This window comes from Micromys minutus (genome assembly GCF_963924665.1).
Source record: "Micromys minutus genome assembly, chromosome: 16".
NCBI classification, from domain to species: domain Eukaryota; kingdom Metazoa; phylum Chordata; class Mammalia; order Rodentia; family Muridae; genus Micromys; species Micromys minutus.
The window spans coordinates 42076414-42091531 of NC_137985.1; the positions used below are offsets into that span (position 1 = coordinate 42076414).

Consider the following 15118-nt stretch of genomic DNA (forward strand, 5'->3'; position numbering starts at 1 on the left):
CCCTGACAGCGTTCAGCCAGGGAGCATCTGTTGGCTGGCACTGGCGTTGGTGCCAGTGGGGAACAAAGCCAGCGAGCCTGGGTGGGTGGGGGCGAGGAAGTCGGGCTGGGAGGTGGGGGCTTTGTTACAGTAAGTACTTAACGGCAAAGCCCTGAGGGATTCGCTGTGGAAATGGACGGCCGCTTTTTGGCCCAATACTGCAGTGCTCTCCACAGAAAGCTTGAGGAGCTAAAGAGGGGTGCTCCCAGCGGCTAATCTGCTTGTCCGCTCTCTTCCTTACCAGGTATCCCTGTTACAGGAAGAAGCTAGACAGAGGCTCACACTGTTTCTCAGAGACTACCAAGCAGATGAATTCCCCGCCCCCACCCTTCCTTTTAAAAGAAAAAACAGTTGTTTACTTATTTATGTGAGAGGAACTGGGGGTTGTGGGCGGGTATACACCTGTCACAGTGCATGAGTGGAGATCAGAGGACAATTTGCAGGGCTGGTCTCCATTTTTACCCTGTAGGTTTTAGATATGGAAGTCAGGTCATCAGGCTTGGTGGCAAATGCCTCTCTCGACTGACTGATCCATCTCTCTGCACTCAGCCCACCCCACTCCCCATTTTTTTCAAGCAATGACTCGTGGACCAAGCAACCCTCTCTGCCTCAATCTGCTGAGTAGGTAGGTGGCAGGACAGCAGCGTGCTACGGAAGTCACACATATGAACCTTAGGGTGACTTTTCAACATATTCCTTTCCTACTTGGAGAAAAACCTGTCAGTTCACATGGTCAGAAACATGGCTTCCTACTGACCAACTTTTTGTAAGTCATTCCCTTGGCTTTGGGCCTCTCAGCCATTCACATCCTAACTAGGCAGAAGTTCACTCTTTCCCACAAGAAAGATGTCTGTATTACCACAGAGTTCCCAAGTATGATGCTTTCTTTATCTTCATTGGCCTATGAGCTCCATTAGGGAACAGACTCTGCTATTTGGCTTCTATTTCCAGAGCCTGGCACGGTGCCTGGTAAACACAGTAATTCAGTGAGCGTCTGGTGAGTGATTGCCTACACGCGTATATCAGCCAAGCACCAGGAGGAAAATCTGGCCTCAGTGTACACAAAGGTGGATAAACATTGCTTCTTTTCATGGTTTTATTAATTAGAAGTTATCTATACAAACTCCCATAAACATTGCTCCTTTGTGACATTTACGACCTTAAGCATTCTACTGGAGCTTTTCCAGTTTCTGTCTCTCCCTATAAAATTTTCAATGGCTGGATACATTCCCTTCATCCAAGGAACGAATAAACAAATGTTTATTCGTCAAACCATATTATAATTGTAAGTCTATTAAAAAAATCTTCCAACTTGAACATCAGAGTTTTTAAAAAAGACGTTTGGTCCCAGGAAAAACACAGGCAGAAATTCACACTGGTAATGACGATGTTAATGGGAACGATACCAAATAGGTGTTGTGGAGCGTGCCTGCAACTCTAGCACTGGGAAATGGAGACAGGATGGTCAGGAATCAAGGTCACCCTTAGCTGCATATGGAGTTCAGGGCCAGCCTGGGCCACACAAGACCCTGTGTCAAAAACAGCAGAGCTAGGGCGATGGGTAAGCCAGCGAAGTGCTTGCTATTAAGCATGAAGTTTAAATGCCCAGCGCCTACATACGAAGCCAGGCACGGAGTGTGCCACTTCACCAGAGAGGCAGAGACAGGTGGACGGACTCTCCTCTCATTGGCCAGACAGGCCAGCTGAATCAGGGAACTCCATGCTCTGTCTCAAAAAATAAGGCAGAAAGAAGACACCTGACATCAATTTCAGGGCTGTACACACACACACACACACACACACACACACACACACACACACAACACACACACACTCAGAGAGACAGATGACACCCACACACACACTCAGAGAGACAGAGAGAGGGAGAGACAGAGAGCAAGCTTTGAGGCAAAAGCAGAAGGGAGAAGTAAAGAATTATTGAAAACCCAACATAGCCAAAGTGAGTTTCCAATGAAAACAGCCAAAATCTATGGATAACTCAAAGTGAACATTAATCATGCCAGTCCGAGACTGCGTTAGCATCACTGCCATGAGTCAATTCTGTGACTTCTTTGCTACGTAGGCCAAGGCCAGGACTCTAGGTGGGACTCGTATGTGTGTGTGTGTGTGTGTGTGTGTGTGCGTGTGTGTGTGTGTGTGTGTCTGTGTGACTGAAGAAGAGTCTGTCACACATGGTTATATTTAGTGACATATGGGATGAGAAGAGACCACAGTAAACAGAGGAAAGCCTTGATTCAAAGGGCAGGGCTTCTCTCTGCTGCTGGCTTTCCTTATAATGAACCAATTAGGGCCAGATCCCTGCCCCCTGTGGGAGTTTCCTCTGCTGTGGAGAATGAGGTTGCAGCTCTAACCACACAGACCTATAATAAGCCATTTGTGTGATGAAGGATAGCTTCAGATACACTTAGATTATTCCCCAAGAGGTGGCTGAATCCACGTGTGGTATTCTTAGCCTCAGTACAAAGACTTTCTGAGGAATTAAGTGTTTCCTGACACTATCTTTTAAGTGTTCGGTTACAGTCTTATCCTATGACTCTAACAAAAGTGATTGAATATTACCGTATCTATTAAGCAGCCTTGAGTCTGGAAGACCAAAGAGGCTCCTACCAACCATACCCTTTCCTTCACTCAGACTGCTCTTCAGCAGCATGGTTATACGTGATAGTATACGTGGGGGGAATGAAGACAATGTATTCTGTGATGTGGAAAGATTTACATTAACGAAGGAATCACTCAAATTTAACCTATTAATGATATGTGTATTATTTAGAGGCACAAAATCTAAAGTGCTGTTTTCGTTTTCAGAGATCAAACCTACTCAGGGGAAAATGAACCTGTTTGCAGAGAGGAAATATATGGGATGGGTAGACAATTCCAGTATCACAGAGGCAAAGACACACTGCTGAGTTGTTCTGAATGGAGGAATTGATTATAAAGTTGTCTGAGTGTTGCTTTTAGGAAGACTCCATTACCACCACGGGTACCTTCCACTCTCCTTTCCCCTTGTTTTGGAAGACCTGACTGTTAGGCGATATTTATCTAATAACTATATCTAATACAGGGGCACGGAAATGACAGCCAGGCCGCTTTGTTCTCCTGTGAGTCTTTTGATGACGACTTAGGGATGGAGAAGGCAGCAGAAAGCACCCACGAGGACTTGGCTCTGTGCCAGCTGCCTTCTATTCACAAGGTGGGTTCTGACACCGGAGAGCTGGGCTTCCATGGAAAAGAGGGAGAGGCCAGGAAAGAACCAAAAGAGGTTTTACCACCACTGGACAAGAAGTAGGATTTACGCAGATAAGGAGAAGGCCCAGGGGCAGGAGAGAGAGAGGGAAGATGACTGGGAACCCTGGAGACGCTAGACGAGGTGTGCTTCCTGCCTTTTCTCTGTTCACCTCGGCGTCTGTAGCTCTTTGTCAGCAATTCCCTTACATGTGCTCAGTCAAGAGCGGTGGGAAGATGAGGAGGCCTGCCGGGCAGGCAGGATACAAGCTCTGCCCTTTAATGAAGGCCGTGACACCCCTCAGCCAAAGGAAAATTCCAGCACAGTTGGTCACTCTGGCAGAACATTTCCATTAGATTTTTTTTCTCTGTGTGTCAGGAGTAAGGCTGGGGGCACAGGGGCCAGGACTGGGGAAGGTTCTAAGGCAGGTCAGAATGTAGGATTTCTTAATTAGAAACAGGGATGGGGAGGGGATCTGTTGTGCAGCTGTAGAAAAAAAAAAATCTCACATGGAAATTCAATGGTTGGTTGCCTCTAGGGGAAAGGTGGGGAAGGGGGTGAGAACCGGTAATGGTACAAAGGCTCCATCACAGGCTCTCGCCTGTATTAATATTTAGGAAGAGAATGGGTTTAGGATGTAGCTCAATGATCAAGCCCCTAGTCATGTGTAAAGGGCCCTAGTTTCAGTCACCCGCGCACACGCATGGGGGGGGTGTTTATATCTGACTAAAAACTGATTCTAAAAGCACAAGGGCTGTCTTAAAGGGTAGAGGAGAGAGGTAGTGGGAGAGAGAGCACTTGTGTATCAAGCCCAAAGCCCCCACCACAAAAAAATCTAAAATTTAAGAAATCCATAGAGAAGGGAGAGGTGGGCTGAGGGAAAAGAAAGGAAGCCATGACCAATAGCTTATGCCTTTGTGGCTGCAGGGTTAAGGCAACCAAAAGGTTGACTGAGGGGCAAACAAGAATAGCCTGGGTCACAAAAGAAGCAAATGGAAGCGGTAACAGAATTCTGAGAGAAACTTTGGAAGAGAAAAGGAAGCCTGCCTGGGTCAATCCTGGCCCACCTTTCCTGTCAGATTGCAGCTCCCCACGGCAGTTCTCACAGAAGGGATCACATATTGGCTCCTGAAACTGGGCCTGTGGCCCAGGTTGGTCCTCTCAGCCAACCTTGTCCTCCTCAGTGGTGGAGCAATCTAACATGCAGGACTCAGGAAATTCGCACGTGGAAAGGGCCCCTCCTGTGGACCACCCACAGTCTCCTGTCCTCTTTCAAACTTTCTACCAATGCCACGCCACCGCACCCCTCCCGTGACTCATCCGCTTAGCGCTTGAAATAGAGCTCTGTTGCTTGTTTTCAGGGCTTCCCCCCAGGATTTTCCTGGAGAGTCACTGAGAGACATGGGGACCACCTTTCCTGCAAGGAGATGCTTTCTGAGTCCTTGGTCCTGACTGCCTTTCCCACCTCGGAAGGTAATCCGCCCGTTTAGGGGAGGCCCACCGCCCTTCTGATGTCCTCGGGTTCGTGCATCTGCACCACACCTACCACCTAGGATGTTCAATCCCGGCTCTTCATCCGGGCTCCCCCGGAGGATTCCCCTCCTCGCCCCCCAGGATCCCCTTCGGGAGACTAGGCGGGAGTCGCGTGGAGACAAGAGCTGGGGGTGGGAGGAGCAGGGCAGTTACCTCATTGAAGCCCTCTTGCAGGACGTCCAGTAAGTTCCCGCGGGTCAAGCAGGCTAGCATTGTTCCTGCCGCGGGGCTTCCCGGGTGGGGTCGCGCCGTCGCCTCCTCCCTCTGCACACAAAGGCGATCGGCTCAGCTCCCTGGGAGCTCTCGGGAGTCCCGCATGCCACTTACTGGAAACCTAGACCCGAGCCAAACTAGCGGCTTGCACTGGGCATGCTCGCGCGCGGGCCGCAGCCAAGGGGCCCGGCGCTGTGCTGGTTCCTATAGAAACAGCAGGGCGCGCGCTGCGCACACTGGCGAGAGGCGCTCGCAGGCAGCTCGGGGCCGCCAGGGAGTGCGGGAAAGCCGTGGGCGCGCACGCAGGCTCGCGGCGAGCACTCACACGTGCGTGAGCTCTCTCTCACACACACGCACACGCCCGCGTTGACACAAGCGGGCTTGCCAGCCTAAGCATATGCTTGCAATCACGACACTGCAGGTTTGGAGGCGGGCGTCCCCGCGCGCGTGCTCGCATATACACGTACGTGCGCACACACACACACACACACACACACACACACACACACATACACACACACGTGTCCACTCTGCTCACTTAAGGTTGCAAGCAACACAAGGTGGGTGGGAAAAGGAGTGAGTCTCAGGATTACCCCACCCCACCCACCCCTTACTCATTCTCCAGACTTTTTCCATGCTGGGCTTGATAGTGAGACAACCAGCAACCTTTTTTTTCCACGCGGGACTGGAGAGTGAAGCAATTTAAATTAAGAAGAAGTCGAAAGACAAGAAATAACAACACAAAGGAGTGGTAGGAGAGAGGCTGGGGGTGGGGCTCTTTAAATATTAGAATGTAAGTAACTGGACAGCGCTAAACAAAACATACCATCATAACAGAAACGTCAGAGACACATCAAGGATGACCAAGGCATTACCACATGTATCTCTAATATCTTCTTTACAAAATAACTGCTAAGGGGTAAGAGTGGGCAGGATGACTCGGGGATAAAGGCTCTTGTAAAAGCTTGACACCTGAGTTCAATCCAGGAGCCATGTAAAGGTGGAAAGGGAAAACTTGTTCCTCTCGGGTACAGGCAGACATTATGCCCACCCCAAACACACATATTAATTAATTCATTTTAATAATAAAATAACTGCTAAGATCCAGCATGGTGGTATACACCTCTGATTCATCAGAAGTCACCCTTGGCTACATAGCCAGTTTCTGGGCAGCCTAGGTTACATGCGTTCCTTTTGAAAACAACACACACACACCAGATTAACACACTAGAGGTTCTATAAGTCCAAAGCTACCCTGGTCTATATAGCAAGGTCCAGGCCAACCATAGATGTATAGTGAAACCTGGTCTCAAAAAAAAAAAAAAAAAAAAAAAAAAAAGGATTCTTTGTAAGTGATCCTTGGGTGTAGCAGGGTCTCTGTCTTTTGTGACCTGGCTGAGGCCACAGCTTTGATGCTTATTTTTAAAAACACTAGTCATTTGCATGATTGGAGTAACTCGTCTTTAAAGAGAAAGAACGAGAAAGAATGAACGAAACGCCATTTTACATTCCGTCTTGTGATCCTAAATAACAGGGAGAAATTACAGTGTTAAGACCCAGAGAAGGTCAGAGCCTTGTCCAAGGACACAGCTGGTCAGGGACACGAAATTCATTAATAAAGAAATTACAAACCATTTTCGAGCCATCCTGGATCCTCCTCAAACTCCATTAGGACCTCAGCAAGAAAAGTCAGTAATGAGCCTACTGAGTCATATTTAACCCAATGACCTCCTCCTTGGGTCACTAGAGAATAAGAAAACCCTTACTTGGTGCGGCCTGACTGGATATCTAATGATGTGTTTATGAAAAGATAAAGAGGGGGATATATTCTATGTGGGTGTGGTGAGGTATGGGGGAAGGGGGTGCTTTGGCAGGCCACGTGAAGGCATCCCTTCCCCCTGAGGGACCAGCCACACGAGGTATAGTATAGAATGGAGTTTATTCAGAGCATGGGGAGGGGAGTTAAGAGGGTAGTAAGGGGGGGGGGGGACAGGGAGAAGGGGAGGGAGATAGGAGAGGCCTGCCATGAGCACGTGGAGAGAGGGAAGGGAATGTGGAGGGGGGCAGGAAGGCAAAGAGAGGAGCAAGAGAGTGAGGAGGGGGCAAGTAGCCCCTTTTATAGTGACAGACATACCTAGCTGTTGCCAGGTAACTGTGGGGCGGAGCTTAGACAGAATGCTAACAGCTACTAAACACAAAGTTCTTCTGGGGGGGGGGGGGTGTGCCTTTGACCACAACCTGCCCTGAACGGTTGCTCAGCTGGTTAAATCCTGAGGGTTCTACTCTGGTTGAATCTGGTTGAAGCTGGAAGGAAGCAGTAACACCAAGTGAAACAGATCCTGAGGGCTCTAGTCATAAGACCTCTCTGTCCTCCATCATCTAGCTGAGGTGGTTCAGGACTCATCATCACTGTTCCTTCAGTTCAAGGCAAAACACTACCAGGAAACTCATCAACCTACGTGTAAGACAACGAGGCTCTTTATGAGCAGAAGCATGAGTTGGAATTGCACAGAACTGCACGCGCCACATCTGAGGACCTACTGATGCCAAACCAAAACATCCAGCTGATAAGTCAGGCATCAGAGGGAGGCCTGCAGAGAGGAGAGAGAGAAGGGGGGGGGCAGACAGACAGACAGACAGAGACAGAGACCTGCAAACAGGCAACAGAGAAAGGGCTGCAGACAGTCATCAAGAGAGAGACCTGCAGACAGACAACAGAGAAAGGCCTATAGATAGTCACCTATGCCAAGAGATCACTGTTTCTCAAAAACCAGTCTTTGATGAGAACAAGGTCTGTGAGCTCAGTGCTTTGGGCGGGGAAGACTTAGGAACTGATTTGCTTATCATTTTGGACTTTTGAGGTAGAGTTTCCAGTTCACTAACTAGCCAAAGATGACCTTGAACTCCTCCTAGTACTCTTGTTTCTGCCTCCCACATGTTGGGATTACAGGCATGTGGTACCACACCTAGATATAACTGACTAAAAAAAAAAAAAAGGTTTATCTGTGTGTCTGTGCCTTGTGTGAAAGTCCCCACTGGAGATCAGACACCAGAAGAAGGTTTTGAGTACCCTGGGGTACAGGATGCTAAGAGCAACCCAATATGGGTGATGAGAACCAAATTCGGGTCCTCTGGAAGAGCAGTGAGTGCTCTTAACCACTGTGCCATCTTTTCAGTCCCCATACTGGATTTCGAATCTCCAAAATAAAAATCTCACTTGGCCACTTCCTTATTTCATACAAAGAAGAGCCAACAGCAGGAGTGAACTAATAAAGGGCTGAGATATAGTTTGAGGATACATCTCAATAGTCTGTAGGATAGTGGAACAAAGTATTTTGAAGTTATATCATCTATATTTAAATGAATTAAGTGAGATAGCATCAAAGCTTTGGTTGCCTAATTGCCTTAGCTATATCTCAAGCATTCAGTAGCTCCATGTGGCTAGAAGCCACTGTTTTGGACAAAGTATAGAATATAGAATATTTCCATCTCGGAAGGTTCTAATAGAAACTACTTCCCTGGGTTTTCAAGTACTGTACAATTTTGTTTTAGCCACATGCCTTAATTAAGTGCCTTGCAGAGCGCCATGATGCCCTCCAACATACCGTGAAGGGTTATTGCAAAAGACATAAGCCCAGCCCTCCAAGAGCTTTATTTAGATCTCAGTCCCCTCAGCTGTAATGTCAGTAAAGAGCTGGGACAGTAAGTGGGTTAGATTGGAAGGGGGTTAGAACAGTGACCGGGGCAATAATCAGTACAATGCAGTGCCTGTACATGAGATAGCCACAAAGCACTCTGGGAGCTGCGACCCCTTCCTTCCACTGCAGCAGGCCTGGCCCTTGCTTCTGTGTCTGCTGGACTTCGTCAGTCCTGCATCATCTTAGCAGCCATCGCAAGGACTTCTTCCACAGACTAAAAGACACTCATTAGAAAATGCATCCAAACCATCTACTAATAAATGCAATAACATGTTTGCATAATTAAGACACTAAGCCTCAAACAAAGCTGACATTTGGTGAAAACACTGCCTGTGACTTCTGTGTAAGACTAAGATGTGTGAGATTCACACCTATGAAAAATTTAACATAGCCATTACAGCTGTCATTCACGAGGAGAAGCAGCAGAAAGGCAGCTTCCGTAAACCAATAGTTAAAACTAGCAATGCAACAGTCAGTGACCCCCTGAAATAATTCCCTAATCTTCCCTTTGTCTCCTCATAACCATCTGGGTTCTTTACACACACACACACACACACACACACTCACACACACACACACACACACACACACACACTCACACACACACACAGACACACACACACACAGAGAGAGAGAGAGAGAGAGAGAGAGAGAGAGAGAGAGAGATTTGTACCCAACAGCCAAGGTGGCAAACACACCCTTGTTTCTAAACTTCGCATTCATGTGTGTGTGTATATTCACTTATTACAGTGCTGGGGGCCTCATGCATGCTGGGTAAACCCTCCACCACTGTACACCTCATGGCTAAACTGCTCTTTTGTCTCCAGATCCTTCCACTTGCCAGTCTAGATTCATCATAATCATTCTCAGACAATAGATGCATCTTGCTACCGCAGGGCCCATTGTCTTTACACACTTTCTTTCTGTAGCACGACAGATAGAAATTCGGTGTCTGGCTCTGAAGGCCTCCCCTGGGACTGCCTCTATTCAGGCTAGAAGGCCCCCAGATTTCCAGGGCTCTGCGTTTTCATACTGACCCTCAGCTTTAAGTGCCCCACATTCTACTCCCCTGCTCCCCACATCGTTAGCATGAGTCCTCCAACCTTTGTTCTCCGTGAAACTTCTTTGACCATACTTTTTGTTTGTTTTGTTGTTGTTGTTGTTTTGTGTTTTTTTATTTTTTATTTTTTGCCCTTTGTCTCTGTTCCTCTTCCCTTTATTCGTTTAGTGTTGAAAATGAGCCAGAGCTTTGTGCATGTTAACTGAGCACGCCACCACAGTCCTCTGTGACCTCTTGTAACCACTCATCTTCACACACCCATGCCTTGTTCCTGCTCCTCCTTCATGTCCCTTAGGCCATGGTCCTTCTCTTATTTCTCTATTTTAAATCATAATACCCTCCTCATACCCACACTCCTAGGTGTCTCTGCCTGACTTATTTTTATTTTTCCCTAGAGCCTTCACCATCACAGTAGATATTCCATATTCACTTGCCCTTTCCTTGTGGGGAAGTGGGTGGGTACATATGTATGTATGTAGGCACTCATGTGCATGTGTATTCACACAAGTAGAAGCCAGAGGTCAGGTACCACCACCTTTGAGACAAGTGCTTTCACTCATACTTGGGGACCCTTCGGCTGAGCTGGCTAAGTAGCCAGCTCCTAGAGGCTCCCTGTGGCTGCCACCTCAGGGCTGTGATTATAAGACAGCACTACTACATTGGCATCTCTACAGGGCTTCTGGGATTGAATTCAGCTCCCCGTGCATGCAGAGGAAAAACTTTGCTGGGCTATCTCCCCAGACATTTCTTTTTCCCTTCAAGGATAACAAACTGTCTACTCTCCTGCCTCAGCCTCCCAAGTGCTTCAGTTAAAGTCATCCATCACCATTTCTTGCTTATTGTTTCCTTATTGTTAGCTTCTCCTTGCTCTTAGGTAAACTTGTGCAGGGACTTTTGTATGTTTTCCTTAATCCAGGACAAAGAAGACGACGAGTCTGGCACATTGCAGATGCTAAATACAAAACTGGTTGAATTCCTTAATTATTTTCTCTTGAAAATGAAAAGGTCAGTGTGACGGGGTGGGCACCTTGACGGTTTAAAGCACATGCTACTCTTGCAGAAGACCAACGTTAGGTTCCCAGCACCCACATGCTGACTCACAACCATCCATAACTCCAGCTCCATGGGGTCTGATGTCCTTTCTGACTTCCATGGAGACCAACCACACGTGATGTGTTTGAGTACAGTAATACATACAGATGACAAAATACTGGTATGCATGACATAAAATAGCCTTAAAAAGATTCAAAGATCAAACCAGGCATAATGGCGCATGCCTGTAACGTTAGCACTGGGAGGCAGCTGCAGGAGGGTCCAGAGTTTAGTGTGATGGCTGGATATAGGCAAGCTGAAGTTCAGCCTGGGCTTTATAAGACTGTCTCAAAAATAAATAAATAAAGTAAAATAAAGCATTCAAAAGTCTGAGCCAGCCCCAATAGTACCGACCTATAATCTCAGCTCCTCGGGAAACTGAAGAGGGTCACATGTTCCAGGTCTCAGAGAGTTCGAGGTTAGTCTGGCAATTTAATAAGACCGTGCTCCAAAATAGACAGTGTATTAAAAGGGTGGTTGATGTAGCTCAATGGCAAAGTGCTTGCTTGGTGTGTTTGAGAACCTGTTCAATTCCTGCTGCTGGAAAAAACAAACAGGCAAAAGCAGATCCGGGCAAAGGCCTAGGACCTTTGGTGCTCCATCAGTTAGTTCTCCAACACAGTGAGCCCAAGGCTATGTGTCTTCCCTTGTCTCTTACTGTATTCTCAAGTGTAAGGAATGGTACCCTCTTGTATTTTCTTTTCACTTGCCCAGGCACTCTTTTGTTAAACAAACGTTGGCTCCTTGTTGTATGTATGTCTCTATGCCAGGCACTGTTTCTTTAGCAAAAACTTGAAGAAGGAAAGATCCACTTATATATACACGCGGCATGTACTGAGGTGAGAAACCAGGGTGGAGGGCAGAATAGACAACCAGAGAACTCAATGTTAGATGAAAGGGACAGAGATCACAGGGTGGGTGTGACAGCCAGCAATGGGCAAAAGGAAAAACAGAGCAGAGCGGAGAGACTCAGGTAGAATGTTGCCAGAGTAACCACCAGACGGCAGGGATTTAGTATAAATCGTGCCGGAGCAGATTTGCCAAAGCAAATGATTCAGAAATGCATTCTGCATTTTTTCCCCTAAATCGAAAGTCAGGTTGTCTGCGAAACATCCACAGTTGACAACGGGACCAAGACAGCGACATCTGGTGGATGTTGTGGGAGTGGCTCAAGTCTCTCAGGAAAATAGTGTCCCCAGGCTTCTGCAAGGCCCATCACCACCAGCCTCCCCATTACTAATTACACTGGTCAAACCCAGTCTTTCATTAGGGCTCAGGTTCCTTACATCTTGGAATCCATATTCTGATGTTCAGCTGCCCTCTGAAGGACGTGCACAAAATCTGAAATCACCATTCTTCCTTATTCTGTAAAATGCTCATACCCGGAAAAATGAAAACAACTCTCTTTGTGTTCGAGCAACAAGAACCACTTTTGCACTGAAAACGTGGCTGTGAGCACTAGGCTTTCTTTTCAACCACGCTGACCATCGGTGCGGTAGGAACTCGACACGAAGGGTCACTGAGTGTACTGCCGCACTCACATCCACTGAGAAGAAGTTATGTTTGATTTTTTTTTCCCCTATGGAGAGGGGATCTATAACCTGGAAATGTTCCCCTTTTTATTCCTTTTGAAACTATTTCTGGTCTGGAGAGATAGCTCAAAGGTTAAGAATGCTATCTTTGCGGGGAACCAAGAGTTCCATTCCATTTCCAACCCCCACTCTCACGCATGTGTGCATACATATAAGTAAAATATTAAAAATTAACTCCTTCATGAAAAGACTACCAAATAATTCTATTATAATGTTATTTAATATGTAAGTTATATTATTATATGTAATAAAATATGGTTTTAAGGGAAAAATAAAACACCAATTTATAATTTAAAAAAATAAAGTTATTTTTTTAAGTAGTCTTAAGTCAGCTTATTTTCTTCTTTAAATACATAAATGCTTCTCTTGTTCACGACCTGTGTTCCTGGTCCCATAGAGATTCAGAAGAGGGTATCAGATCCCTCACAACTGTAAAGGCAGCTGTGAGTGCTGGGAATCAAACCTAGGTCTTTTGCAGAAGTAACCAGTGCTCTTCACTGCTGAGCCATCTCTCTGGCCCCCAGGTTGCTTACGTGCAATGTGATTGGTGGAGAGATGCAAAGATCCAATGAAAAGGGACTGATAAACAGTCAGGATGAGGATAGCAAATCTGGCCACGGTAGTGCGTACTTGTAATCCCAGATCTTCAAAGGCTGAGGCAGGAGATTTGCCTCACTGTTAGTTACATGATTTTAGTGCCAGTCTAGGATACATAGCAAAACTCTGCCTCAAAAAGCCAACCAAGCAGGGGCTGGAGAGATGGCTCAGCAGTTAAGAACCCTGGCTGATCGTCCAGAGGACCCAGGGTTGATTAGCAGCACCTATATGCAGCTCTCAACTGTCTATAACTTCAGTTCCAAGGGATTGATTGACACCCGCCTCTGTCAGCCGGCACCAGGAATGTGGTACACAGACAGACGTCCATAGAGGCAAAACACCCATACACAAATAAAATGAAATAAAATAATAATAAAACCAAAAGACAAATATACAAATCACAAGGTTAACGATATCAAAGTTTGCGTACAATAGGATCTCCATGGAAAACATTCGAATAAATGAAAAAGACTAAAATATTAACTAGAATATTCAGTTTGCTCCCGGATGGGAGACTTATGGGTTAGGGTTTTGTTTTTGTTCTTTTGGTTTTGGTTTGGGGGGGGGTTGGTTTTATTGGGACTGTTGGTTTTATTTTGGGGAAGTTGGTTTTTTTTGAGACAGGGTTTCTCTGGCTGTTCTTTAACTCACTCTGTAGCCCAGGCTTTCCTCAAGCTCAGAGATCTGCCTCCCAAGTGCTGGGATTAAAGGCATGCACCACTACTCCCCGGTTTAATCATAATTTGCTGTATTTCTCAAATGCTCTGTAATTATTTTTTCAAAAATTATTTTTTTCAAAAATTATTTTTTTCAAAAAAAATTTTTTTAAGGAGCATTGTTTTTGAACAAACGTTATTGAGATCCTTTAAATAATGCATATATACTGATTAGTTTTCCAACCTCTCCCTGGTCTTATTAATTCCAAGATAATGAATTGATGCCCCCATTGAGCTGGAATTTCTATGAGGAGGAGCAAGAAAGGAAGGTAATATCTCATTCTAGGCTCCACACAGAACAGCACAGACATTCTTACAATACACCAGCACTTACAGAGGGCGCTCCAGGCATCGAGGAGTTATAGACTCTCATAACCACTTGAGTCCCCATCTTCAGATTCCCTAGAAGATCCGATCCAGGGCCACCTTAGGATAGGGAAAGGAGATAAGTGAAGATACACAGGAGAAGAAAATTCAAAAGCTAAATTAACTTAGGAGGAGTCAGGTCGCTCCCTTTAACCTGCCAACTTAAGTCACCTTGAAGTGTTTGACTTAGGACCCTGACGAGCGGCTAAAATATGGTAATAGCAAGCGGGTCATGCCAGCTGCATTTTCTTTTATCTGTGTGTAGGGGTAGAGGCAGGTGGGTGACTGTGGGGGTCAGAAGAAGAGATGGATCTCCTGGAGCTGGAGGGATTGGAGGTTGTGAACTACTGGACATGGCTGAGGGAGAGCTACTCTGGTCCTCTGGAAAAGCTAACTCTGGTCCAGCAGGTACCACTCTTTTTTTTATTCTTTTTAAAAAAGATTTATTATTATATTTATATGAGTACATTCACTGTAGATGTCTTCAGATACACCAGAAGAGGACATCAGATCTCATTACAGATGGTTGTGAGCCACCATGTGGTTGCTAGGACTTGAACTCAGGACCTCTGGAGGAACAGCCAGTGCTCTTAACCTCTGAGCCATCTCTCCAGCCCCAAGAATTTTCTGAAGAATGATATTATATATATATATATATATATCACATATATATTATAAAATAATATAAAAATATATAAATACAACAAATATATTTATAAAAATATAAATAATATAAAAATATAAAATAATATAAAAAAGTAACATCGTAAACTTACTTTTACTTTTATCCTCAGTAACTTTTAACCCCTCTACAGGAAGCATATACTTTGAAACAGGCTGTGAGAGGTTGAGAAAGGGTCCTACATAACCCAGGTTGGCTTCCAATTTTCTATGTACTAGAGAATGACTTTGAACTCCTGTTCTGTCCCCATGTTCTAAGTGGTGAGATCACAGTTACACATTCCACA

General features: G+C 45.8%; 1 protein-coding gene across 4 annotated transcripts in view; it reads right to left on the reverse strand.

Moving 5' to 3' along the window:
* The window catches only part of DIXDC1 (DIX domain containing 1), a gene marked incomplete at its 5' end in the record, with an annotated part of 67843 nt that extends 53668 nt beyond the window's left edge, over positions 1 to 14175 (reverse strand). For 3 of the 4 annotated variants that reach the window (XM_080930175.1, XM_080930173.1, XM_080930176.1), the window contains one exon: positions 4970 to 5099. In XM_080930175.1, the coding sequence (XP_080786301.1) occupies positions 4970 to 5029 (60 nt within the window). Of the gene's footprint in view, positions 1 to 4969; positions 5100 to 14118 lie in introns of those variants that run through there. The other variant, XM_080930174.1, reaches the window with a different exon arrangement.
* Between the last annotated feature and the right edge of the window lie 943 nt (positions 14176 to 15118).